Source organism: Labrus bergylta, chromosome 17, assembly GCF_963930695.1.
Source record: "Labrus bergylta chromosome 17, fLabBer1.1, whole genome shotgun sequence".
NCBI lineage: Eukaryota > Metazoa > Chordata > Actinopteri > Labriformes > Labridae > Labrus > Labrus bergylta.
The window spans coordinates 7,995,479-8,022,176 of NC_089211.1; the positions used below are offsets into that span (position 1 = coordinate 7,995,479).

At 42.7% G+C, this 26,698-nt stretch overlaps 2 protein-coding genes and 1 long non-coding RNA gene across 4 annotated transcripts in view; 2 read left to right on the forward strand and 1 right to left on the reverse strand.

Moving 5' to 3' along the window:
* LOC136183162 (uncharacterized) overlaps positions 1–26,698 on the reverse strand; it is a 254,481-nt gene that overhangs the window by 188,416 nt on the left and 39,367 nt on the right. The window lies entirely within an intron of this gene.
* On the forward strand, positions 11,278–17,859 carry LOC109995608 (steroidogenic factor 1-like). Of its 2 annotated transcripts, XM_020649390.3 has the most exons (7): positions 11,278–11,411; positions 13,757–13,882; positions 13,998–14,139; positions 14,490–15,118; positions 16,246–16,365; positions 16,547–16,694; positions 17,459–17,859. In XM_020649390.3, exons 2-7 carry the CDS (start codon positions 13,781–13,783, stop codon positions 17,710–17,712), a joined length of 1,395 nt encoding a protein of 464 aa, XP_020505046.3. In that variant the 5' UTR covers positions 11,278–11,411; positions 13,757–13,780; the 3' UTR covers positions 17,713–17,859. The 2 variants fall into 2 exon arrangements, with proteins under 2 accessions (XP_020505046.3, XP_065822069.1); XM_065965997.1 differs by lacking the exon at positions 11,278–11,411 and having other exon boundaries at positions 12,731–13,882.
* Positions 21,338–26,436, forward strand: psmb7 (proteasome 20S subunit beta 7). The gene is made up of 8 exons (XM_020649378.3): positions 21,338–21,490; positions 22,615–22,708; positions 22,804–22,901; positions 23,058–23,198; positions 23,312–23,427; positions 24,579–24,637; positions 24,740–24,891; positions 26,223–26,436. Exons 1-8 carry the CDS (start codon positions 21,429–21,431, stop codon positions 26,332–26,334), a joined length of 834 nt encoding a protein of 277 aa, XP_020505034.2. The 5' UTR covers positions 21,338–21,428; the 3' UTR covers positions 26,335–26,436.

A 26,698-nucleotide genomic window follows, 5' to 3' on the forward strand; every position in this document is an offset into this window, starting at 1 on the left:
GACCCAAAAGTGGGTCTCAGAGCTGTTTTCAGCGGGACAGGAAGGTTTTGTTCAGTTTAGTTTTTTACCGTCTGAGGTCCAAACTTCACAATTCTTCACTGAATAAATCTGATTGATTGAAAAATATCAGAAATTTGAGTCACGATTTTTCATGAAGGAGTTGGTGCTTTGTCCTGAGGTTTGACCAGTTGAGAACCACTGCACTAGACCTGGAATCATAAATATTGAACATGTTTGACAGATATTTAATTTCAAAGCACAAGTACATTTTACCCTTTGGGAAAATGTGTCTTGGACTCAAAGTGCTGCAAACATTCAGCTGATGATCACATATCCATGCAAACAAAAACTATAAAAGTTTACTTCTATCAAAGTGTGCTTCCATGTCCCTCAGTAGAGCATGACCTAACACTCTGTTTTTACCCAAAGTGAAATGTAAAGTGAGCCACCGTTTGGCCCTTAATCTGAGTCTTATTATCCGCAGCTTCTTTACTTTCTGACCTGTAAGACATTTGATAGTTAAACACAGAAGTCAGACGCGTTCAGGTACGAAGCACTGACACCTCTGGTTTTTAATCCAGTGTCCCCTGCAGGCTGACTTCTCTTCTGGAGATATACTGTATCTGTGTGCAGGTCAGAATACACACACCTCTCGACTTTGTTTCATCACCGACACACTGCTACAATATTTACCCAGCATGCATCAGATCCTTCGTCGTCTTTGTGTGAGCTGTGAGTGGATCACTTTGTTCCGCCCCGTCGAGCTGCTGGCTCAAAGACAAACAGACGCCGCTCTGCCAAACAATTGATCATAAAAAAAAAGTGTTGCGAACACAGAGCGCTCATGGTTTGAGTTCAGTCAGCTGGAAGTTACAGAGCAAGACAGATGTCAACAGCTTTCTGCACGATGAAACCTGCCGCCTGACAACGCTTGGCCTCCACGTTACCGACAAACAATCCACAGGTGATTCAGAGGACAAGGTGACAGAGCAGGCTCACAGCTCGTTAGGTTTGATCAGATACAGGAAGGGCTTCACAAAACACTAACAGCAATATATTAATATGCAAACATCCCAACAAGGAGCTCTTAAACTGCATGCCAGGTCCCAGTTTGATGACCTGTTAGCTAGGATCAGTACCAGGTCCCAGTCTGATGACCTGTTAGCTAGGACCAGTACCAGGTCCCAGTCTGATGACCTGTTAGCTAGGACCAGTACCAGGTCCCAGTCTGATGACCTGTTAGCTAGGACCAGTACCAGGTCCCAGTCTGATGACCTGTTAGCTAAGACCAGTACCAGGTCCCAGTTTGATGACCTGTTAGATAGGATCAGTACCAGGTCCCAGTTTGATGACCTGTCAGCTGGATCAGTACCAAGTCCCAGTTTGATGACCTGTTAGCTAGGATCAGTACCAGGTATCAGTCCGATGACCTGTCAGCTGGATCAGTTTCAGTATCTGGTTGCCTGATTAACTTTGAGCGAAGGTGCTTCTTGTCAACAGGCAAGGCAGGTAACTGCTTGGGGCCCCATGTCAGTAGGGGACCCCCAAGTGCTGAACAACTTGCAACCACGGTAGTTTATCTCAAAATGTGTTTGCAATGACAGTAAGGAACCTCCTTAAGAGGGCCCCATCTGACAGCACTCACTCTTGTTATGCTGCCAAGCGTTGCATGCATTATTGCTGTGAAAACCTCAGTTTGTTGATGATGAAGAAAATACTGAATATTAATTGAACAAACGTTTAGTGCGAGCGTGAGTTACAGTAAAGAACCGGTGAGATCGAGTTTACAGTGGAGGCAGTGCTGTCTCGTAACACGTCTGCAGATTTGATCTCGTTCTCAGGAATGCCTGTCTTCACACACGTCACATTCTTGGCTCTGTCGAGTAAAAGTGAGATAAATAGTGAGTGTTTGCTGCCGGTGTCCCTCAGAGCTCTGCTCCGGGCCCACTGCACCGAGCTGTGAGACATCTTCTGAAAACACGCTGCTTCTCTCGCGTCTTATCATCCAGGTAATCTGACTACACAGGTGTGAGCAACCTGTCCATCAGAGACGACGCTCCTCTTCACCCCGAGGATACCTGTGCTGTCAAAGGCGACGCTGCCACATGCCGACCCTGAGTCAGTTTGATCCGGGGAACACGCTCACTCTGTGCTCGACTCAGTAACCTGCTGCCCTCAGTCACATTACTGCCATACCTGTCCTCACCTGGGAGAGACTCTGTGTCCTAATAGAGCGAATGTGAGCCAGATGAATGTGAGCCAGAGGGCAGGTAGACATGAACGCTCTCTCTCTGCTTTGAAACCAGAGCTGACACTTTGACACTTCTTGTCAGACTCCTTCTACCTCTTTGTAACTAAGTGTTCACAAAAATCGGGACCAGACAGTTTGCATTCACTCAAACATGTCAGAGATTTATCTTCAACACAATACAAAGATTATTTTTAATCGTTATCCCGTTTAAGGAACCTTAAAAGACTAATTATTTTACATGAGCTCAATTAATTTGTTGTGATTTGGAGAAAAAGTCTTGGAAGACGGCAGGAAGAAATTGTGGGGATAAGAATCTAACCTGAATCTTTTTCCGACTTCATGTCTGTTCTGAGAGTGATGATACAGTTGCATGAACCCAGCTGTGAGACTGTGTGTGCATGTGTGTATATTTAATGACCACAGAAAGAGAACAAAGTGGTTTTAATTCCTTGTAACTTTAGTATTTTATTAAAGTTTCATGGAGAAGGGTCGTCACGATACCAGAATTCAGCTTCGATATGATGCCAGTGAAAATAAAAAGATAATGATACCTTTTTTGATACCACAGGAACCAATTAGAAGATGCAGGCCCTTAATTTTTTTTTTCTGTTCTTTAATGTCTTCATGATTTCAGGTTGCCTTCATGTCTTTTGCATGGTTTTACTTTGCTTTCTTTCTGCCTCTTTAAGGTCAAGAATAACTCAGGACTACAACGGTAACTTTAAATCAAAGGGTTTGCAGCATCATGAGTGCAAATTCACAAGATTCATATTTCTACACTACATGAAGACAGAAGCAGTTTAGGAAGTTCGGAACAGTCAGAACATCCCTCTTCATGAGATGACTGACATGCCTGGGAGCACACCTTGAGGAAGATCTTTCAGTTCTTCGACAGGCATAGACCGTAAGCATGCAACCAGTGTGATCTCTGTACATGTAATGAAACGGCTTCTTATTATTTTCTGTTCTTCTCTGCTCTTTAGTTCATATTGTGTATTAGTCAAACTACATGTAGCATTGATGTAAAGCCAAACATTCTCATTAAAGCATCAAAAGAGTCAAGCTTAAGCGGCGGACAAATTTATCCTTTGCTCAAGCTGCAATCACCTGTGTCCTGCATTGTTGTGTTAGCATGCTAATGTTAGCGCTCTTTAGTTAGCTCGTAGCTTCACATTGCATGTAAACTGACACAGAATGAGCGTGATCTAAAAACTCTTACTAACATCCAAATAATAGGTGGGTATGTTCTTCTTCTTCTCTCTAGTCCTTCACTAAAACAGCTTTTATACACAAGGGGAGGAGCCGGCTGTCCCGTCCATGTAAACACGACTCTGACAACAACACAGCCAGCAGGACACAGAGACACATTTACACAGGATAGACTGGATTTATGATATATTGATGTGGAACATGTCGCACATTCTGCCTCTAACTGGTATGATAAACATAGACATGTACGTTTAATTATTTCCAGGTCGAGTTTTATTGAGGTAGAATATCTTCTATAATCTCGTTTGCTCTTGAAGTTCACACAGAACAGTTGTTATAAATTTAAAGTATGTGTTGTCATGGTGATTAGTAATAAACACTCAGCTGAGATTAGGAAATGATGGCGGTCGTGGTTAAAGAAAATAAAGCTGCTTGTAGGAAACGAGAAATTAACAAATGGCTTAAATAGTGTGAGAGAATGTTATTTTACAGCCGTACAGGTCCAAAGCAAACACGGCGTCTCGACACAGAGCCGATGTTCGAGTCTAAAGTTCATGTTCAGTTAGCAGTCTGTCAGTACGGAGGCCCCTGAGCTCCTGTTGTGTGCAACGCGAGCTGCTCGGGCTGATTTGTTTGTTTTATGAGGAGAAACCTTAGCTCCCGCTTCCCCACATGATTCATTAATAACAGCGTGACATCATCAGCATACAGAGAAAGAGCTCTGTCATAAACATTAAAGATGGCTGACACCTGTCTGCAGCCACGCTAGCACGCTGCTGCTATGTGCGCGCGCGCGTGTGTGTGTGTGTGTGTGTGTGTGTGTGTGTGTGTGTGTGTGTGTGTGTGAGAGAGAGAGGTCCGTCCTGCTGTTACCTGCTCCAGGTGAGACTGAAACGTGTTTGTCAGCAGCTGGCACACACTGCGGGTTTAAACCCTGAGAGCTGACTTTATGTTTCACATGTTGTACTTAGCAACCAGGTACACACGCTGATGCTGAAATACACGAGCAGGCATGATGATGCATGGCTGTCGCTGAAAAAGATCAGGACCTCGAGGTCATTTTCAGACCAACACGGACCCAAACCGCATGAATCCACCCAGGTAGACTGTTACCTTCTAACACGGCCCGTGGGACGAGTGTTTCATGAATAAGTGCCTCAACAGATGGCGGGACACTTGTCCTAATATCTACACATTCAACTCGTTGTTGCCGTCTTTGCCTTTTGGGCACATTGGCGTGATTTCCAGCTGCAAAAGAACGGCAGTGAACAAACTCTTTCAGTGGCTGCAGGTGAGTGAGGTGAGTGTTCTAATCATTTCTTTATTTGTCATATTATGTTGTGAAACCTTTTCAAAGACCTCAGAGGGGAAGAGCGATCTCTCTGTGCTCGCAGAAAGGTTGAATCCCGTGACAGTCGGACGGCTGCGTCTTGATTGTATTGATTGTTTTTTTATTAGTCTGGGGGTAAGACGTGCAGAGAGGCTTCTAATAAAGGTGTAAGCTGAGAGACTTGAGTCCACACGTAGGCGGGTATTTTTTTAAACTGAGGTTTTCCTCCTCCATGATTCATCTCAAAAAGAATCCCATCCACACACGCTCAGTCCTCAAGAACATCTTCGCCCACATGAAAACACAGTTACTGCCGTCATGCCGTCACAATGTTCTCGCCGTTCCTCTGCAACAACCATTTCATTCACAAAGTCGTCCATTCTGGCGTCTCTGCTCATCAACATAGTGGGAGAGTAACTGTGTGTGTATGTGTGAGCATGTAAAAAGTCCAGTTAGCAACGTTAGCACCAGCGCTAGTTTAGCTACGTCTGCCATCGCTCTAATCTCATGTAAACTAAAGAGACAGCAGCACACGATGACGTCACATGGAGGAGAAACCGGCGCACAGCGTGACGTTACAAGAACTAAACTCTGTTTTCCCCGTCTGCACAGAAACACCTTAAACAGAGTTTCTGAACATCTTCACCCTAGAAGGAGTTTTGCTAAAGGAGAGTTTACAGAGACTTGAAATGCTGTTTGCGTACAAGAGACCTAAATGTAACACCTACATGTGGACGAGGTGTCAGTCACTTTGCCTGCCAGCCATGCCCCCCTAATCAACCAACTCAACTCACCTGTACCACAGCTGCCTCTCATCTGCAATCAAGCCCCTATAAACGCCTCTCCTGGTCACCCCGTCACTGCCAGATCGTTCAAGACTTTCCAGCCTCTCCTTGAATCGACTAAACCAGTTTACACTCTCCCATCCCTCTGACCCGTCTTTTCTCTTTGCCCTCTTGGATAGTTCTGTTGTTATGGACCTTCTTGTTCATGTCCTGCTGTTATACGTGTGCTGCTTCTGGGTTCAAAACACTACCCGTTACCCTTCAATAAATTAAACTTTTCCATCACACACAAAATCCTCCTCACCTACAAATCTCTGAACAATCTCTTTCCCACCAGTACCCCTCTGACCTCCTCTGCCCCTCCACCCTCTGATCCTCGGACGCTGGTCTGCTCTCTATTCCCCTCCTACCAGTATCTTCCTCCTGGCAGCGTGCGTACGGTGTAGGATGTTTTTCATTATGTTAAGTTTCGCCTCCTCCCTTCCTTTCTTACTTTGTGACCTCAAATCCTTCCCTATCTGCCTTAATTGAGGACCTTAGGTTACCTTAAGGAGACCAGAGGAGTTTTTTATTATGCTGCATCTCTTCCTGTCTCCTCCTTCGACCCGGAAATGATCCTCCTGCGACCTTTCAATTCCCTTAAATGCACCTGCAGGAGACGGGGAGCAGAGGTAATTCTGGAGTGCTCTCATTGTACGTGTGACATTTAGGACAGAGCATTGAAGATTGTCAAAAGTTTCCCCCTACCTGGCCGTTTTGGACGCCCCTCGGTTTGTCAGATATGAGAGCAGTTATCAGGTCAAACCAACAGGTGTTGCAGTGATGGAAGCGGGCAAGAGAACAGGTTCAGATAGAAGTGATTGTACCCGACCTAAAAAGCCTCTGCATGTTTCTAATAAGCTCCACGAGCAGAAACATACTCAAACTAGGATCAATATTGGAGATGCTTTTGAAAAATGGAGAGAGGTTAGAACACAGAAAGGTTTACAGACCGATGCAGAGCTGGATAAACACTGAAGCTACAGTGTCCACCACATGGCAACCTGCGTGAGCATTGACTCTAAAGAGGAGGGGGCGTGGAGACAGCTCTCTACAATGTTTAGAATCTGGACTGCAGTACCCATCCTAAACACTAGGTGTCAGAGTTACATATTGCTCCTTTAACATGAGACTTGAACCATCACAGGTTATCTCAGGTACTCTGACTGTAATGAAAACAAAGAGAAGAAGAATGCATTGAATAAAATGTGTTGCACTAGATACACATGGTTTGTATTTTCTCCTCTAAATCCCACTTAACTGCTCCCCAAACGGAGCGCTTCAGTGCGGATATCCCGAGTTAGATACACGAGAGATAGATGGGATCCAGCGTCCTTCCTGAAGCTGCTGTCCTCCAGACAAACTCGCCGTCCTATTAAAGCATTCAGGACACGGAGGCGGTGCATGCTCCAGGCTAAGACCTTTACTTTGAAATTTAAATGTGCTGCATTCAGAGAGTTGGAGAAAATATTCTCAGAAAATGGAGAAATATTTAAACCACCTTAAGAAAGTACTGCTGTCTTCACTGACTAATGCAGTTCGCTTTTAAAGTAGTTCATGTGTAGTGACTGATTAAAGATCACATCCATTTATCCCACAGTTTCACCCAATAAAAAAGACCCTGGAAACATTTTTTATTTTTTTATTTTGTTTGTTCCCAGAGGAGTTTGTTCCTCTGGATTTTTGACCCTTTTTGACCTTTTGTGTCAGTCCAGTATAAATTGCTTTATAACAGCATGTGATGTCGTTGTTGGAAACGTAAAGACTAAAGGTTTGCCGATATGACTTCCGGGTCAAAGCCCAGGTTGTGTTTAAGCAGCACACGTTCAAACTACAGACTGTAAATACAAATGTTTGAAGCCTGAGTGACGTCACCCGTCTGTTCCTGCAGGGGGCGCTGGAGTCCCATCGATGGTGGTCTCCATGCTGGAAATGCTGTCTCAGTCTAACTTTCAGTCAACCTAACGACAGACTGAGAGCTGGAGCTGAGGCGGGTTTTAAACCTCCTGACAAACCGTTACACCGCGCCCACCTGTCAATCAGGTCAGCTACACGCCTTATTGTGAATAACTCTTATTCTTCATCAAATCAAAACTGATGAGTCATCAAAACATTCACCCCCCCGTACAGTGTGTGTCGATCGAGACATGAGCTAATCAGACCTATTTGTTTTTTTTGAACCAGGCTGTAAACATGTTAATCTCTGCTGTAAAAACAGGCTTTTTAGAATGGGTGTGTATGTGACTTCCTGTGCTTCTGCAGCCAGCCTCTAGTGGACACTCTAGGAACTGCAGGATTTTACACTTCAGCATCGGCTTCATTTTTCAACACCAGAGGTTTCTGCTTGGGTCAAACTGATGTGATCAACACTAAGATTCCTTTTCCTCTGGTCTGAACAAAGCTCACAGACATATGGATATATACGCTGCCTTAAAACTGTCATAACACACACGTCCGTTTTAAGTGTGTGTGTAAACTTTGAACCTCGTCTGCGTGTGTTTCCTCAGAAAACAAACAGGCCTCATCCTTCTTGTGTGCTCTGTGACTGAGCAGGAGCTGCAGCAACAAGCCTCGGATCCCTCCGTCTTTGCACAGGATCACTCACACAAACTACGAGATCCAGCGGGGTTCATCCCCAACAGGTGGAAACACTTCATGGTTTAATGAAAAGATGATTGGTTTGGTTGGTCCGATCTGTGATCCGTTACTCAGCGTCGAATGTCACCGAGGCTTTGATGAAGTCAAACTATGACTTTAAATCTGAATGTTTTTATAAACAGGAACCTAGAGACATTAAAAAGCAAATCATGCTGGGAACATGAGCATGCTGTCTGCTCACATTACACCTCAAACAGGAGGAAGAGGAGGAGGAGGGCGTCCGTCACCGTCTACACCTTCTGCCAGAAAAGGGAAGCTTGGATAAAGTCTTTGCAGCCCGGCGTGACCCTCGCCTCTGCCAGAAGCGCCTCCAGTCACCCTGAGCTCCCTGGATCACGCAAAGCCGCTCACATCCCCGCAGATGCTCTGACCGCCTGTGAACGCCATCCAGATGCTGAAGATCTCAGTTCCTATCTCGTGGATCCAACCTGGAAGGACCCAGAGTTTAGACATCCTCCGTTAGCTCATCTTCAAAAAAAAAAAAAACGTGTCTGGAAGTATTCCAACGTTTATGAATCTCTGAGTTTAAGGAAACCAAAGAGGCGTTCAAAAGATCAACACAGGCCGAGCGAATTTCATCTTTCAGTTTTTATTTCTTCGATTTTATTTTGGTGACGTTTTGCACTTCTGCCTTTTCTTTTGCAAAGTGAGAATTTAAAAGAAACGCCTTGAAGTCACTCTCCCCCTCTTCTCCTTGCTCGAGTATCTCTGGATATTTGATGCACTCCTGCTGCTGTCGTTTTCTCGTTCACTGTGAGTGAGGAAGAACGTACAAACTCGTACAAAACATGAATTATTTTTTGATGATAAGAGCTTCAACATGGACAGCAGTGTGTGCGGACTCGTTAGAAACTCAAGAACACTTTCTTTCTTTCTTCACATTCCAATGAAAGCAGCTTTTTGAGGAACCACAGTCACTCAGAGTAAAATCACAGAAGGTTTGACCTGGGACGGACGGAGTGAGCTGTCAATTAATTTGTTTGGACGGAGAGACTGCGTTAACTGTCTCAGGTGGGTTCCTGAAAATAGACAAAACATCATTGGGTCAACATATACCCCAGTCCATATCACACATTTCCCTCAGTCTTAGTTTATTTTATTTTATGTGTTTATTGTTTCGTGGACAGTCCCCTTTAATTTAATGTACAGTGAAAGAAGCAGCTTTAGCCTTTACAGCTAATTTCCAGCTGTAGTCTCTGGCCAGTTGTCAGTAGGCAACCTAAAATGCAATCATTAAGATTTAAAATACAATAAAAAACATTACATTTATAATTACAACAGGCCTCAGCAAAAGGAAAAGAGACATACAACATGTCACACACAAGTGGAGCAGGCACAAACAAAGCACATTCAAAGCAGTTCATGCAATAAAGACAATACTGGGGCGACAAGGGAAAAGAATAATCATCATCAATAATCATTGCACCCAAAACAAACCAACTGACAGCTCACTCACTCAGTCATGTACGGGTCACTTCTGGAGTTTGGTACGTTCCCTTTTTCGGGGCCAAGATCCTGCCATTTGTAAATTTGTCTCGGCTCTCCTTTAAGTGTTTCACATCTTGTAAATTTGTTTTCTAAAATGTAAATTTGTCTGAAGCTTTGCAAAAAACGTTTCACACTTTGTAATCTTTGGTTTGCACTTCTCAGCCACCATAGCTGCAAAGCCTTCTGGGAGAAAAGACAGAACACACACTCTGTTTAAGACGGAGCTGAGAAAGGAGCATGACGCTGCAGCTGAACGTCTGGTGGGTCATGAAGCCGTGAGGGTCGAGCACTTTGTGGGATCAGTCAGCTCTCACTTACAGCTGGTTGTCGACGTGTTTGTTCTTTAATGCAACAGCGCCCTCTGCTGCTCACTGGACAGCTCAGTGAAATAAAAAGTGTCTGATGCAAACTCTTTGAAATTATAAATGATGAACATGATTCAGGATTACAGTCAGAGAAAAAGACTCCTGAATGACCTCTTTGACCTCTTGGATGCTGCGTGTTTAACTCTTCACCTTCCACTTTGTTTGACCCTGAGGGGCGATTTGTTTTGCAGCAAGTCTAGACTAAGACGGACTAGAGACAGAATAAATTAGCAGGTAAACAAAAGCAAAGACGGTTAGAGCAGTACATCAGATTAAAGGATTAAGAGAAATAAAATGGAGAAATGAAAAGTGAAATAAAAAATTCTTTAAAAAAAAATTACATCACACAAAAGTGAGTCTGCAAAAAGTGTTTTAAAAGAAGTTACTGATCCTGCACGCCGCATCTCCTCGGGGAGGTCGTTCCAAAGTCGAGGAGCCCCGACAGCAGAGTCTCGCTTTCCATGCTTTACGTTTGAGCCTCAACTTTGGAACGACCAGAAGGAGCCCGCCTGAGGGTACAAGGTCACGAGATGGCTCAACTTTAACTTTAACTTTCTGTGTCCCAGACGGGGCGATTGGTTTTGCCGCAAGTCAACAAAAGGACAAAAAAAGACCAAACACATTTTTAAAAACATGAGGTAAAAAGGAAGACGGTGAGAGGCGCTGAATGAAGCCGAACACGCCCAGAAGATGCCACACATCTGACTGCTCGCTTGGTTCAGATTTCTTTGTTTCAGGAGAGTTTTCACAACACACTTCAGACTGTGTGTGTCTTTACCTGAGAGGCTTTAAGACCAGAGGAAAGAAGGAAAAATAAGACAACCGAGGACGACCTGACTCATAGAGAAGGGTTTAGAAGATATAAATCACAGAATTAAGATGATCATTGTTTATAGTGTGAAAGTCTTAAACACCATGAAACATGAAGCAGTCCTTCGCTGCAGCTTCTCAACCTAAATCTAAAAATCTGTTTTATTCTAGAAGCATTTTAATCCAAGACGTTGAAACTGAATCTTAAATGAAATCAGAGAGAGCTTTGAATCAGACGGACTCTCCTCATGAGGAAGAAGGAGGATGTTTGATTTGATTACCCGACACACAAAAGGCCATCGTGGTGACTCCACACAAAGCCACGCAGACACAGGTGAGTCTGTGATCAGACATGTTGATTGGCTGCAGCTCCAGACCGGGGCAGGACCTCAGACTCCTGCAGGATCAGGATCAGGACCACGGAGAGCGCCGCTTCTCTGCAGGATGAAGAGCGTCTGATCACCTAAGCCCTGCAGGTACGCAAACTCTGCATTCATTACAATATATTTCAGTGAATTTAACTTCATTTTTTTAAACCCCTGATCTGACAGGTGGGACAGTCAGTGAAGTCTAAGTCTGTATTATTATGAGCTCATGTCCAAACTCCGTGTGTACCTTTGTTTTCTTTGTTTTAAATCTGGAACGCACCGAGGACGATCATTTGAAAATCTTTTTTTTGTCACTTGCTGTTACCTTTGATTTGATGTTTATAACGAGCCCTCAGCTTCTCCTTTAAGAACTGATTTTAAGGTTTTACTGATCACTGTGAAAGCTCGTCTTTTCTGAAATGCTGACCCAAATTGAGCCCCTTCAGTCCTAAGTCCCATTTCCCTCCTCAGGTCAAGTCTCGAGGGGCAGCAGTTAGCTGGCTGGTCGTGTTGGTTATGGTGATGCTGATGCACTTGTTGTGTTTCACCTTGTGTCTGACCTTGGCTGTGTCGCTCTGCTCTGTTTGTTTTAAATAATTGTGTTATTACGAGTGATGGATATCAGTGAGCCGTTTATATTTCATGCTGACTCAGCACTTTAGTCTGCAGAGAGAAACAGTCAAGGATCTCTGTTGTTTCTCAGAGGATGCTTCATTCAGCGCCTCTTAACTTTCTAACCTCACTAGCTTCTTTTTTAAAAATGTGTTTCATCTTTTTTGTTCTCTTTGGTTTTTGCAAAACCAATCGCCCCGTCGGGGCTCCTCGACTTTGGAACGACGTCCCCGAGGATATGAGGCGTGCAGGATCAGTAACTTCTTTTAAAACAGACTCACTTTTCATTGTCCTTCATCTGACGTCCTGCTCTCACCGTCTCATTTATCTTTGACACATCCGTCTTTAACCTTTATTTTGTTATTTCCTGTGATGTCATCTTTTTAAAATCTTGCTTTTACTCTTTGGTTCACTTCCTTTATTGTATTGTTTTTACTTTTACCTTTTCAGACCTTTAGTCCCTTGTTAATCTTCACTTAATATTCTTGATCTTTGTCTTTCAGTATTTTTGCTTTTTGTCTGAATGTTGTCATCTCCTCTCTGTTTGTCCGGACTCTCAGTGCCTTAAATGTAATATTCCTGACTTCCTGTGTGGTCCGAAAACACCTTTAGAAAAACTTGAGTTGTACTTCAGAAGAGGAAACTTTTTTGTTTTTAGCTGATTTGATCTCTAAAGTCTGCAAGAAAAGTCTGAATATGATTTTGAAGATCGAGCTGTCACTCTGGTTCCCAAAGTGGAGGTTGGGACCCCTGGGGGGTCGCCAGATGCTGTGGGGGGGGGGGGGGGTCTCAAGATGCCCTACAAAACAAATAGAATTTAAGGTGATTTAAAAATACATATTTTACCCTAATCTGTGAAAACACAGAAAAAATAGACAAATTTTTAGTAAAGTGAGATTCATGCCGACATAAACGGAAAGAAATCCTAAAATGTAAGTTAACATATCGACTGAATAAAAGTGGGTGTAAAAAAACACACAGATACATCACCTGTGTGTGTGTGTCTGTCCAATCAGAAGTGCAGTCTGTCCACAGAGAACACACCAACAATAAATCACTGTAATCATTTGTGTTTTTAAGGCTGTTATGTTCTCTGGTGTTTGGACGCCTGTTAGTGCGTGTGCCAGCTGAGTGCAACATTAACCTTCGGGACAGAAGGTTGCTGTCGCTCCGGAGAGTGATCCTGCCGAGCCACGCTCTCCTAAAATGTCTCGTCTCCTTTTTTTATCACACTTGGGAATACCGGTTGTTGCATTTTGTGTCACTTCTAAATGTTTCCGTATGAAGCAGTACATTTTGCTCCTGTTATTTCCATTTCCATCTATTTGGTTGTATTGCACCGCGGGACGGAGACAAACACAATTTTGATTCCACTGTATGTCTGGCATATTTTGAAATTGACAATAAAGTTGACTTTGACTTTGGCTTTGGCTTATAAGGAAATAATCTTTAGAAAAGGTAAAGGGGGGATAAGGGATTTGAAGTGTCTAAAAGTTTAAATTCTGGTTGGTGTTTCTTCTTTTGGATTTAGAAAATTTTGAAAAATGAGAGAATCGAAAAAGACCAAGACCTTTGAGTTTTCTGTTGTATCTTTCATCACTAGAAGAACACTGATTTACACAAGTCTCCCAAGTCTCTGGCGCTGTTTTTTTGGTGGTCGCTGGTTATAAAAGTTTGGGAACACCATGCTCTAAACCAATCAGGATCTGGCACATATATAAAAAACAATCAATCAATCAAACACAAAGTACAACATTTTCTACTGTTACTATTCTTTATTTCATTATTTGTCCTCACTGTTTAGAGTTTCTCTTGTAGCTTCTCTTCTGTCTCTTTTCCAGGTTTTTCCAGGTGTGTTTTCCAGGATGGAGTTCAGCCCCGACGTGTGTTTGGAGGATCTGTGTCCGGTCTGTGGAGATCAAGTCTCCGGGTATCACTACGGTCTGCTCACCTGTGAAAGCTGTAAGGTAATCCTTCTTCTTTTGTTTTTCTCTTACGCTCTGATTTCCAGATTTCTGCTTTTCAACATTAAGAGGCTTTGTTAAAAGGGGAGGTGCTTTGTCTTTTTTCCAAACCTTGCAGGGCTTTTTCAAGAGAACAGTCCAGAACAACAAGACGTACGTCTGTGTGGAGTATCAGCAGTGCAGGATCGATAAGACTCAGAGGAAGCGGTGTCCCTTCTGCAGGTTTCAGAAATGTATCCAAGTTGGCATGAGACTGGAAGGTAAGAGAAGAAGCTTCAACTTACCAACGTCAACAATACATCCTAAAGTTGCCCAACGCATAAATCCAAACGTTGCCAATGTACTATTTGCACGATTTAGTGTGAAAGTGTTTACTGGCGATCTCTATTAAATCAAAATTGAACCTCAACTTCTGTTTTTCTTACTGTAGTATCACAAGTATCGATATTGTTTGATTTTTACTAGAATCATATCAAAGTTTAAACTCTGGTCTCCACATTGAGGACCCCTTCCTCAGTTGGTACCCCATTGTGGTAGTCAGTCCTAACCCCCCCCCCCCCTTCTACGCCCCTGCTGTGCACACTCACTCTGAAGTCCTCTCTCTCCTCAGCCGTCCGTGCAGACCGGATGCGAGGAGGCAGAAACAAATTCGGACCAATGTACAAACGGGACCGAGCCCTGAAGCAGCAGAGGAGATCTCTGATTCAAGGTGGGGGGTTCATGTCAGAGTGCGCCCCCCCTGTGGTCTCTGTAAACCCCTACAGAGACTGGACCTTAATCGGTGAACTGCATCCAGTCCTCATCCTGCACAGCACCCCCCTGCTCACAGAACACAACGAGTGTATCAGCCTCCGACCTCCATCCTTGAGCTCACTGCTGCCCCCCATCTCTCCTGCTGCCCCCCAGCTCCACAGCACCCCCTCCTCAAACTGGACCGTCAAGTCTGAGCCCACCAGCAGCACCAGTCCACCTGGTTCCTCTTCAGAACTCTTTTCAGACCGGCTGTACCCCCTCCCTTTGTCTCCTCAGAATCCTCAGCTGGAGCTGGAGCTCCTGCGGGGGGGTCCAGACGAGCTCCAGCTGCAGGAGAGGATCTCTGCTCGCCTCCTGCAGGAGCAGGCGGGCTGGGGGGGACACTGGACCCCTACCACCTTCAGTCTGATGTGCATCATGGCCGACCAGACGCTGCTGTGCACCGTGGAGTGGGCGCGCACCTCCATCTCCTTCAAACAGCTCAAGGTGTTTGTTTTTCTGTCGTCAGTTAGTTTTTTATTTTTTCATCATATTTTTAATTCTACCTGATGTTGACTTCTGAGGTTTTTTAAGGTTCTTCTTTTCCTTTTCAACTTCACTGCATTTCTCTGACTGCTGGGATGTGTTGGCACTGTGAACGTAACTCTCTCCTTCATGCAACGATCCGATTCAAATCTCGATTCACAGGCGACAATCGGATTCAGGGACCATTCATAAAAATATGGAACGATTCTTTCCCATTCGACTCGGTATGTTTTGTGGTTGGACTTATTCTGGAATCCCGAGTAATATTTGTACTTCCTGAAGGTTTACATCCAAGCCCCAGAAACAAACTGCCATGGTGACCAAAGACTTGGCTCTGAACCCGGACAGCTCGCTTGAGGACTACAGCCTCTGTGCATGAGGTGTGCACCCTAACCACTTGGCCAACAGCGAGCCTTGGCTGGGAAAGTTGTATAAACGGTATCGCGTCTCTCCAAACTTTACAGATGAGCAGACTTTTAGAGAGCTTTTTTTTTACCTTAATTTTAAGTCAACATGTTTTGCTTTCAAGGTCAAGAACTGTAAAAATGCTTCTGCAATTTCCCGCCATCGTTTAGTTCTTCTCGTTAGCGTCACCTACCCCTAACGTTAATGTCGTGGAAAGGGTCAACGTACGAGTCTCGCGAGATTGAGCGCAGTATGCAGAACAGGTCAAGCTACGAGAACAAGCAGCAATGCCTCAGTAGACCGTTTTTTAATGTTCAAAAGAGCCATCGACCGCTTGGTGTTACATTCTTTCAACGCTCCTCAACTCAATTCACTCAGATCTCTAACTTTAAGATTGGTTTACATGCATGACCAGATGTAGAGACCCTCCATGTCCAACATATCTCAGTAAATAAACCACTATCATTTCATTCATAGAGTATTATTAGGAACGATATCGAGGAAATCGTGCTGACTATAGATCCAACAAAAAAAACTAAGAAATCAATCGAATTGGGACAATAATTGCTCAGTTGTTGTTTTTGTTTGTAAAGTGGAGACTAAATGTCACAGAGTATCCCGGTTATCGTCCTTAAGTAATGACGTCATTGCTTCACTGTTTGAGCTCCTTGTCCCCGCTGCAGGTGAGCGACCAGACGAAGTTGCTGCACAGCTGTTGGAGCGATCTGTTGCTGCTGGACGTCGTCTGCAGGCAGGTTCTGTTTGGAGGAGAGGGCCGTCTGCTGCTGGTCACCGGAGAGGAGGTCAGAGAACGAGAGCTTTGTGTTATTTATAACTATGAAGATATGTTTTACTGACTGTGTGTGTGTGTGTGTGTGTGTGTGTGTGTGTGTGTGTGTGTGTGTGTGTGTGTGTGTGTGTGTGTGTGTGTGTGTGTGTGTGTGTGTGTGTGTGTGTGTGTGTGTGTGTGTGTCCTCTGTGCAGATCGATCTGCTAGACATGGCCTCTCATGCTGGTCCCACCCTGTGCGGTCTGGTCCACAGAGGACAGGAGCTGGTTCAGAAGCTTTACGTCCTGAAGGTCGACCACCGAGAGTTCACCTGCATGAAGTTCCTCATCCTCTTTAACCCAGGTCGGTGGTTCCTGAGGCTTTTTATCAATCAGGCTTGATTAATGCTAACAGCTATGCAGCTCCAGGGGGACAGGAGCTGCACAGAGGAACTGAAGTCAAAGAAGGCAGAAAATGTCAAACTGAAGTTTGCTTAACTGTCAAACAAAGATTCAACCCCAAAATATTTTGATTTAAAAAAGTTAAGCCCATTTTTTGGCAAATCAAAGAAATCTCCATCAGGGTCACATCCAGGTGCAGATGGTAACTTCTAAAAGTTTGACTTCCTTAAGTGTCTGTTATCCCCCCCGAACATTTGGTGAGCAATAAACTATCTGTTTGGGGGTAAAAATGCTTGGATAAATTTAGGACACACATCATGGTGAAATTTTTAATAGGAACAGAAGGTAATCTTTTGTTTGAAATGAGACAGAAGCGTCGGTCTTCTGGGTGTAAGCCTGACGTGTTTTTACCCGGTCCATCAACTTGACCATTCCCCAAAGAGGACTTAACCTAAGCCTGACCCGACCCCAACCCCCTATTTTCAGGGACGAGCTTTCAACTGGTACCACCTCTGTGTCTCTGCAGCAAGGGGAAGAACCTTAGATAGCCATGGCAACCCTTCAGATGTGCTTTTACACACAGTCATGAGGTGATGCAGAATGTGAACTTTTACACCTTGAATCTGATCAGTTCAGAGTTTACCTTAGAGGTTCAGGATCTACACAGAGAGTGTAAAAGGAGTCTGGTGTGCATGTGATCTTAGTCCGTGTCTCCTCGTCTCACAGAGGTCAAACAGCTGGAGGAGCATCGCTTCATAGAGAGCGTGCAGGAGCAGGTGAAAGGAGCTCTGCTGGAGTACACACTGAGCACCTCCTCTCACCTGCTGGGACGTTTCTCTCACCTGCTGCAGTGTGTGTCCGAGTTACGCTCCCTCAGCGCGCTGGCTGAAGATTACCTGTACGAGACACACCTGAGCGGAGAGCCGCCGAGCGACAACCTGCTGCTGGAGATGTTGCACGCCAAAGATAGACGGACATGAAGATTTCTTGTATTTTGTAAAGAAAGTCACAAATCAAACATCTGTATTTCTTTCTGCTGTGCTCATACAGATACAAGAGTAAAGGGATATTTGATTTTTTTACTATTGCTTACCCACTAAAATAAAAAATGAAATAAACTCGTCACTCAAGGATCAAAATGTCAGCCCAGATTTGTTCATTCTCAGCCTCACACTTTTTGCAAAACACCAATCACACTTCTTTAAGTGATGACACATCACTCAAAGCTGACATCCTGTGTGTTCACACTCAATCACCTGACCTCAGAATGCACATGTGAAGACGCCATCAGAAAAATGAAGCTGATACAGAAGTTTAAAATCCTGCAGTTCCTCGAGTGTCCACTAGAGGCTGGCTGCAGAAGCACAGGAAGTCACATACACACCCATTCTAAAAAGCCTGTTTTTACAGCAGAGATGAACATGTTTACAGCCTGGTTCAAAAAAACAAACAGGTCTGATTAGCTCATGTCTCGATCGACACACACTGTACGGTGGGTGAATGTTTTGATGACTCATCAGTTTTGATTTGATGAAGGATAAGAGTTATTCACAATAAGGTGTGTAGCTGACATGATTGACAGGAGGGCGCGGTGTAACGGTTTGTAATATATTTACAGTCTATGGTCAGATCAAAAAGAAATCTTGAAGACAGGAGGCAGGTTGCTCTTTAGTGAGTACAACGATGGGACACTTTTAGAGACTTAGAGGAAGAGGAGAAGGGGAACAGAGATCTTCAGTTCAGTATTGAGAATAAAGAGATTTTGTTTTGACATTTTAAAGTGTTTTAGATTCAGCAAAGCCATGTGCAGTCCTCAACTAAAGTGACATCAAACTAAACCAAAATCAATGAAAACAGGTGCAATAAAGGGTTAACAATAAAGAATCTAAAAGGACAATGACAAACCAGTACGTTGATGTTTAAAGTGCTTTAATTCCAAGTAGACAGTGCAGAAGAAGCTAAAGGTAGATCGTCTGAGCTCAAATCTGCAGAGTCCCTCTGCACCTTTAAGAAAAAGCTAAAGACCCAGCGCTTTATAAACACCTACGACCTTCATGATGATGAAGATGATGAAGATGTTCAGGATGGGTTTGATGCTGATGCCTCTGGTCACTTCCTGTCAGCACCTCTGGTCACTTCCTGTCATCACCTGTGCTCTGCCTCTGGTTACTTCCTGTCAGCACCTGTGTGTCCAATCAGACTTAAAGCTGTTTGTTTGCTCTTCCTGACGTTGTCTACTCCTCTCTACATCCTTGCTAGTGTTGTTCTTACTCTCTGATGTTCGTCGTTGGATAAAAGTGTCTGATCAGTGAATTGTAGAATTAGAGTAGAACTAGAAACCTGGAGCGTAAGCTGGTCATTAGACCGAGAGTCATATGCTCCAGAGGACCAGACTAACACCGAGAAAATATGAGAAGGCAACATCTCAATATGTGAGCTTTATAAACTAACAAGTGAGCAAATCAAAACTCTGACAGAGAGAACCGTCCAACCTTTCTGTACAGTGAGTACATCCTGTACAGTGATGTACTCACTGTACAGAGTGTGGTCAAAGTGAAGAGTGAAGAGTGTGGTCTGCATATCGTTTTTTTTAATGTTGTGCTCCCTTTAATAAAGATTTTAGGTATTTTGAATATTGTGGATATGTTTTCGTTCTCTGTGTTTGTTGAGTTTGGACAAACTGAGCCTTGCTTTCAGGAGCTGTGTTTACACATAGTGAAAAAGTGTTAAGAGTGAACGGTCAACATTCATGGCCACATAAACATTCAAAACAAACTACAGAATTTACAAAGCACTGGTTATTTTAGATCCTTAATAGTTAACCTTTGACCTCTGATCGCACCTGTTTTTCATTGATATAGATGTTTACAACCTTTATTAATTAACCGATCCTTTTTCTTCTATATTATATTTTTATATTATTTGTTAATCTTGTATTTTATTCTTTTAATCTGCTGAACGTCATCTCATAAAGACATACTAATGACTACAGAGAGTTCTGACGGAGCCCCTGGTCATCCAGCAGAGGATGAAGAGGTGAACTCGGGTCAACACGAGCCAAATGAATTCAAACTTTATGTTTTTGGAAACATCCTTCTCTAATCTAAATACCACCTCCTCATGTTTATTCCTGCTGGGACACGAGACTCTTGTTTTTCCCTGAAGTGAGTTTTATTGGAAGCTGCTTCCTGCAGGTCAAACATTAAATCTGAGATCCTGATGATTACACCTTCATCCCTCTCTGCTTTGATAAAAGGATTAATCAGCGTAATGCACTCATCGTTCTGTTTTGGAGGCGCCATATCAGATCTGGAGCCTGTTTCCTGCTCGACCTTGACATCCAGCTGGCAGAGAGTTGGCTTCAGTCCTGTAAACATGGCACCGTGATTCAAAACAAACACGCTGCCAGTCAGATCAGAACAGATGAGGACTTCTGTGGAGCAGAATCTGTTTCACCTGAACGGTGAACGTTGCGTCGATAACAAAGAATGTGAGAAAAACAATCGAAGGGAATGAATGTGTTTTTATTATATTCATCTGCAGTCTGTTTGATTCTTTGCATTGTTACTTTACAAATTGGATTAATGAAACAAATTAAGGGAACATGTTGAAAGAAATGTGTGGGGGCACCGGCAGCCTAGTTGTTAGTCTGCGCCCCCCATGTACAGAGGCTACAGTCCTTGAAAGTGAATGGCCTGGGTTCAAATCTGACCTGCGGCTGCTTACCTGCATGTGATTCCCGACTCTCTCTTTCCACTCTCCTGTCTCTCCAATAAAGGCATTAAAGCCCAAACATAAATCTTAAACAAATAAAATTAACTTGTGTGTTTGATTATTGGCTGTAAAAATGACACCTGCTGTCAGCTCTGTCTTCTTCACGTTTTAATCCAGGCGGATGATGAACTGTGCTGCAGCTGAGGAAGAAAATAAAGAGAAAGAGAAGAGAAGAGAAAACATAGTCGTTGTTGTTTTTGGATGATAAAATATGATAATATAATCTTTATAGATCCATCATTGTGGGAAGTTTGCATGTTACTACAGCTTGAAAAAACAGCAGTAATAGTTTTAATAATAAAAATAATAACATAAAGAAGGAAATACTGATGAAAAATACTAATAAATATTCAAGATAAAATAAATGTAGGCCTACATTATTTATATCTACAAGGCCTATTGTTTTATACACATTATTTACACCTACATACATTGAATCTATTACAAAAAATACAGATATTTTTGTACTATTTTTTGTAATTTCAATTTTTATACGTATTGTTATTTTCTATACTGTCCAGTAGACGTGTAGATGTGTAGAAAGTATGGAAAACGTCTGTACCATAGACTGTTGATAATAATGATAATGTTATAAACAGTGGTATGTACAGGCGTATGACTGTATTTGATGTACATGTTTTTGTAATTGAATGTTGAACTAATAAAGTTTTTTTTTTTAAATAGACACACAAAGAAGCATAGTACCCTGCGGGGGGCAACTGTTCTTCTTATTTGAATATTTTCTACATTTATTATAAATCTAAAATAATCTAGTCATATTTCGATTTCGCTGGCGGTAATCCAACACTTCGGACGCGGTTCGCCCGCAAAACGAGCGTAGAAGAAGAAAACACAGCATCCCCTCCTCTCATCGTCGGTTTCCTCTTCACTTCCGGGAAACACAAACATTCATTCATCCAAGATGGCGACGCTGACAGTGAGCCGGGCTCCGCTCAGCGGTTTCAGTTTCGACAATTGTAAGAGGTAAGCGCTAGTCAGTGGATACCAGAAAAGACAGGTACACGCTGAGCAAAGTGTTTAATACATTTATGTCTTTTTTATGTGCACGTTTTTGTAGAATAGAGGAGTTTTTGTTCCGTGTTTGTCAGTGATGCTAGCTCATGTTCATACAATGACTCAGGCTTTTCCACTGCTAGCTGAGGTCCGCTAATCTTCAACCTTTTTAAATCATACACGATTAAAGGTGAACGGTGGGAAGAAAACCCCTGTTTTACTTTAAAACCACATTTTTTTATGTTCATCTTTTTATATAAATGTGTATTTGTATAGGACCGCTATCAGAAGAAATTAACCCGGTAATGTCCAATAAAGCTAAATAAAGTTTGTAACAGCAGAGAATAAAACAATCAATAAATAAAGACAGTTTATAACAACAGAGAATAAAACAATCAATAAAAAAGACAGTTTGTAACAACAGAGAATAAAACAATCAATAAAATAAAGACAGTTTATAACAACAGACAATAAAACAATCAATAAAATAAATAAAGTTTATAACAACAGAGAATAAAAACCTGTGGGGAATACATTATAAATTAAATGTTCTTTGATGTGGGGACACAATGTTTTAAAAAACAGCTCAATTAAAGTCTCTCTCATGGATATGTAACGTAATCATAACCTGGTTTACATTTTTTACACTTATTTCAATGGAGGATTATTTAAGACTTTTCTGTCTGCAATATATATGGAATAAATACCGGAAGTAATGCCAAATAAATCATTTATATCGGCAATTAACTTTTGAATTATACCTTAATTATTCATGACTTTATGTCTGTTGTTTTCTTAGGCTGCGTGATTTGTTATGTGCTAAAATGTTGTACATTATTGTGATAATGATGTGAAATATGGTAAATAAACATAGATTCGTTTTTTATTTATAGTTCTTTGCAACATGCTTCTACAGAGTTTGTGTGCACAAAACAGCTATCTTGTTCGCTCAAGATATTTTGCATAAAACACAATATATTGTGTGAACTAGTAAGATAACAGCCCAACTAATATAGTTAAGATTGTCTTACTTTCATATTATTGAAACAGTCATATGTATTTTATATATGTATTTTTTTACCTGATATTTTCAGAAATGCACTTTTGGAAGGTGAAGCCAACAAAGTGGGAAGCAGCTTACCTGCTGCTCGTAAAACAGGAACCACCATCTGTGGTCTTGTCTATAAGGTGAGTGACAGAGACCGGGCCGCTGCAGAGAAGATAGCCCAGACTTACCGTAGAGTCTGTGAGATTATTAATATAAAATATTCTGTCCTGTACAGGATGGCGTCATCCTTGGTGCTGACACCAGAGCCACAGAGGGCATGGTGGTGGCAGACAAGAACTGCTCCAAGATCCACTACATCTCCCCCAACATTTAGTAAGTAACGCAGGGATCAAACCTGCAGTGTCCTCCACACCTTCAGATCAGTAGCGATGAAATCTTATGATGCAGAGTTTTCTCATTTAACAGTAGTTCACACGGCATAGTATGCAGCATCAATGTTTTAATCCGTGCACATGTTTTCTCTTCCAGCTGTTGTGGAGCAGGAACAGCTGCAGACACAGAGATGACCACTCAGATCATCTCCTCCAACCTGGAGCTGCACTCCCTCTCCACGGGACGGCTGCCTCGCGTGGCCACCGCCAACCGCATGCTCAAACAGATGCTCTTCAGGTACACTCCTCAGGCTACATCATCATATGTAAACTATAAGCATTTATTATTTAATTTATGTGTGGAAAAAGAGCTTTGGTATGCTCTGTAATGTCGCTGCTGTGTGTTTTCAGGTATCAGGGCTACATCGGGGCGGCTCTGGTCCTCGGGGGAGTCGACTGTAACGGTCCTCACCTGTACAGTATCTACCCGCACGGATCCACTGACAAGCTGCCCTACGTCACCATGGGTCAGTCTCACACACAATAACATCCCAGATTCTGCATGATAACATGTCTTGTTGTCTGGAACAAGACTTATTTTATTCATGATTACTGAAGTTAAGAGATAAGTTACATTACATGTTTATGTCAAACTCACCGTACATGATTTAAGAGGTAGAGTTAGAACATCGACAACACAAAGAATCACATCAGGTTCCTTTTGTGTTTTTGTTTGTCTATTAATGCAGGGAGGTCTGGATTAATTTGACCAGAATATTAAACTCCAGCATGTAGGCCTTTGGGTGTCTTACGATTTGATTTCAATTCTTGGGATCACGATTCGATTCAGAATCTATTTTCGATTTAAAACGATTCTGGATTCATGGATCTACTCCAGTCATCTGTGAGACTGGCTGAATTTATGTTACTCCATTTAGCATTCTACTGAGTTAAAGAGCTTTTTTGTGAGTTATGAATTGATTTAAAATCTCAGAAGATAAGAATCTCGATTTTTGCATAAATCAGTTTATTGTCCTACCTCTACCAGTATGATATCATCAAAAATCTAACAATATAAACACCTTTTTCCAATAACACAGCCACAAAAATTCAAGTCCTAGGCCCCCTATATTCTGTTTATTCTTGTATTTATATTCCTAAAAATTGCAGGCAACCTCCTAAACACTTTTAAGTTGCTCAGATACGTTAGCAATGTTTTGGTACCGGATTGTTTTTGTGCAGTCTCCTCACCGCCTCTCTGCTCTCTGGCTGTGTGTAAGAGACATTACCGTCACATTTGCATCTTTCTGAGATGCCAAAAGAACTCGAGAAACATCAGAATTTGTCGACTTTATGAACCCCTGCTGCTCTCTCACGTTCGTTTTTAGGAACTTATAGTTAAAAATATGACTACAAATCTTCAAGCTTCAGTCCTTTTCCATACTTTTAATCATTCAAACAACACGGACAGTATCTTTTTTCAAACATGTGGGGAGGAGAGGGTTGAAAACTTTGACCCTACCTTACCCTACACACACCCGCTTTGACAAAATCTATACTCATTTGTGATGTGAAGGACACACAAACAAGATGCTTTTAAGGGTGGAAAGTTGAGGTTTTGTTACGGTGTGATCTCACTGAACACGACGATAAAGTCAGTCGTTCTTCTCTCGTGCAGGCTCCGGTTCTCTGGCTGCCATGGCGGTGTTTGAGGACCGCTACAAACCTGACATGGAGGTGAGTCACTCCTTTTTTTTTCTTTTTTCTTTTTTAAATGCTGCTTGGTAACCTAGTGACACATGAGCGTGACTTCCTGTGGATGATTTTTGTCTTTTAAAGGAGGACGAGGCGAAGAGGATGGTCCGAGACGCCATCGCTGCAGGAATCTTTAATGACCTGGGCTCTGGCAGCAACATTGACTTGTGTGTGATCACCAAGGGCAAGGTGGACTACATCAGACCACACGATGAGGCCAACCAGAAGGGGGTCAGGTGAGAGCTACACCAGGGATGCCTTTGATTACGTTTATCTGTAATAACCTCCATTTTTCTGTCGACATGTCCACGTTTAACTTATTTAAGAACTCTGACATCGTACAGAGAGAGATCTTCAGGAGTTCTTTTGAATTCCTCTTTCCTCTCAGATAGGCAGATGTTACACCTTTAATCTTACACCTAGCTCCTAGTAGGTGGTAAGTCCTCCCTGAAATACGGTTGTCGTGGTGATGGTTTAGCAAGGTGGGATAACTTGGAAGATGGAGAGGAGCAGAGTGTTGTAGCACCTGTTTGGTGTCAGCAGAGTGATCGTTTACATCCATCAGAAATGTTTGGATGACTTTGTTTTGACTCCTGCTTTAGTTTTCCAAGATCATTTCATCGTCCAATCAGAGAGGACTGTAAAATCATCTTATGTTGTAGTTGGAAGATTTCACCACTAGATGTCCCTGTTGTTATTGTACACTAGCTGTAGATGAAGGCTGCAGGCTTTAGTCCTCCACTCATCATGATGCTTTGTCTTATTGAACAAACAATAATGTTTGTGTTTGTGGATGAACGTCAGTGAACAGAAGTTATTTTCATGGGCAGCTGTGGCTGAGTTGGTAGTTGGTCGCCTCTCAACCAGAAGGTCAGGGGTTTGATCCCCAGCTCATGCAGCAATTGTTCAATATGTCTTTCGGCAAGACACTTAACCCCGAATTGCTCCCTTTGCTTCTTCAGCGGTGTATGAATGTGTATGAATGGGATTAGTTACCTCTAATGGTCACATTACATATCAACCTCTAGCATCAGTGTGTGAATGTAGGAGTGACATGCAGTGTAAAAGCGCTTTAAGTAGTCAGAAGACTAGAAAAGAAAGATCATATTCATTTACTATTTAGCTGGTAGATTGTTCAGAGACGATCATACGCGAGAGGAAACAAACACTGCAGGGAGAGAAATGCTGCTCTCTTAATTGGTCACATCAAGAAAAAACTAATTTTCTGACAATGTTTTGGTTCATTTGGAGGTTACACTTTGCTAGTTAGGATGAACACATCACTCATCACATCATTACTCGTGATGTTAAATCATTAACGGGCTGACTTGTTGTCTTGTTGCTTGTTTGTTCTGCATGAAGAGTAAATGAGGAGGCACTCTTCCAGCTGTGAGTACAGACTGAGTGACGTGTTGGAGTGCAGAATTAAAACCTCACACCGATCTGGAGTTCATACTAACCAGCTTTCTACTCACCTGCTCAGTTTGACTTCTCTAACATTAAATCGTGTGTGAAACCACCCAGCACACACCAGTTTGATTTACTTGTGTGTGTGTTCCTGCTGCAGAACTGGCGACTACAAGTACAAGCGAGGAACCACAAGTGTGCTGACGAAGATGGTGACCCCGCTGTCTCTGGAGGTGGTGGAGGAATCCATACAGACGATGGATACCTCTTAAAAAACAATCTGTACTCCATGTTTCTCAATGTAACTTCCCCTCTGAGCTCCCGACACTAACGGTGTGTTTTTCCATGATTTACAATAAAAGTGTTTGACTTGAGTCAAGCTTTGTTCTTCGTTCTTTAACTGATCAGGCTGAAAAGAAAATACTTTGTAGAACTGTGAGCATGCTTTACAAATCTGTGCACACCTGAGACTTTGTGGGCAGATGGCCTGAGCCTTACCTGTGACCCTGCCAACACACAGTTGGCACAGTAACTCTGTGACAGTTAGATGGCAGAGCTTTGTCCTCTTCTGAGTCATCAGTCCAACATGACAACAGCAGTGCATGCAGAAGGAATACAGTTAAAAGCTGCATGTTG

Excerpts from the sequence above, each read along its gene's own strand:
- LOC109995608 (XM_020649390.3), top strand. The coding sequence starts at position 13,781 with ATGGAGTTCAGCCCCGACGTGTGTTTGGAGGATCTGTGTCCGGTCTGT. Across the intron at positions 14,140-14,489 it reads AGTTGGCATGAGACTGGAAG|CCGTCCGTGCAGACCGGATG; the intron begins GTAAGAGAAGAA and ends CTCTCTCCTCAG. Across the intron at positions 15,119-16,245 it reads TCTCCTTCAAACAGCTCAAG|GTGAGCGACCAGACGAAGTT; the intron begins GTGTTTGTTTTT and ends TCCCCGCTGCAG.
- psmb7 (XM_020649378.3), top strand. The coding sequence starts at position 21,429 with ATGGCGACGCTGACAGTGAGCCGGGCTCCGCTCAGCGGTTTCAGTTTC. Across the intron at positions 22,709-22,803 it reads TCTGTGGTCTTGTCTATAAG|GATGGCGTCATCCTTGGTGC; the intron begins GTGAGTGACAGA and ends TGTCCTGTACAG. Across the intron at positions 22,902-23,057 it reads TACATCTCCCCCAACATTTA|CTGTTGTGGAGCAGGAACAG; the intron begins GTAAGTAACGCA and ends TTTCTCTTCCAG.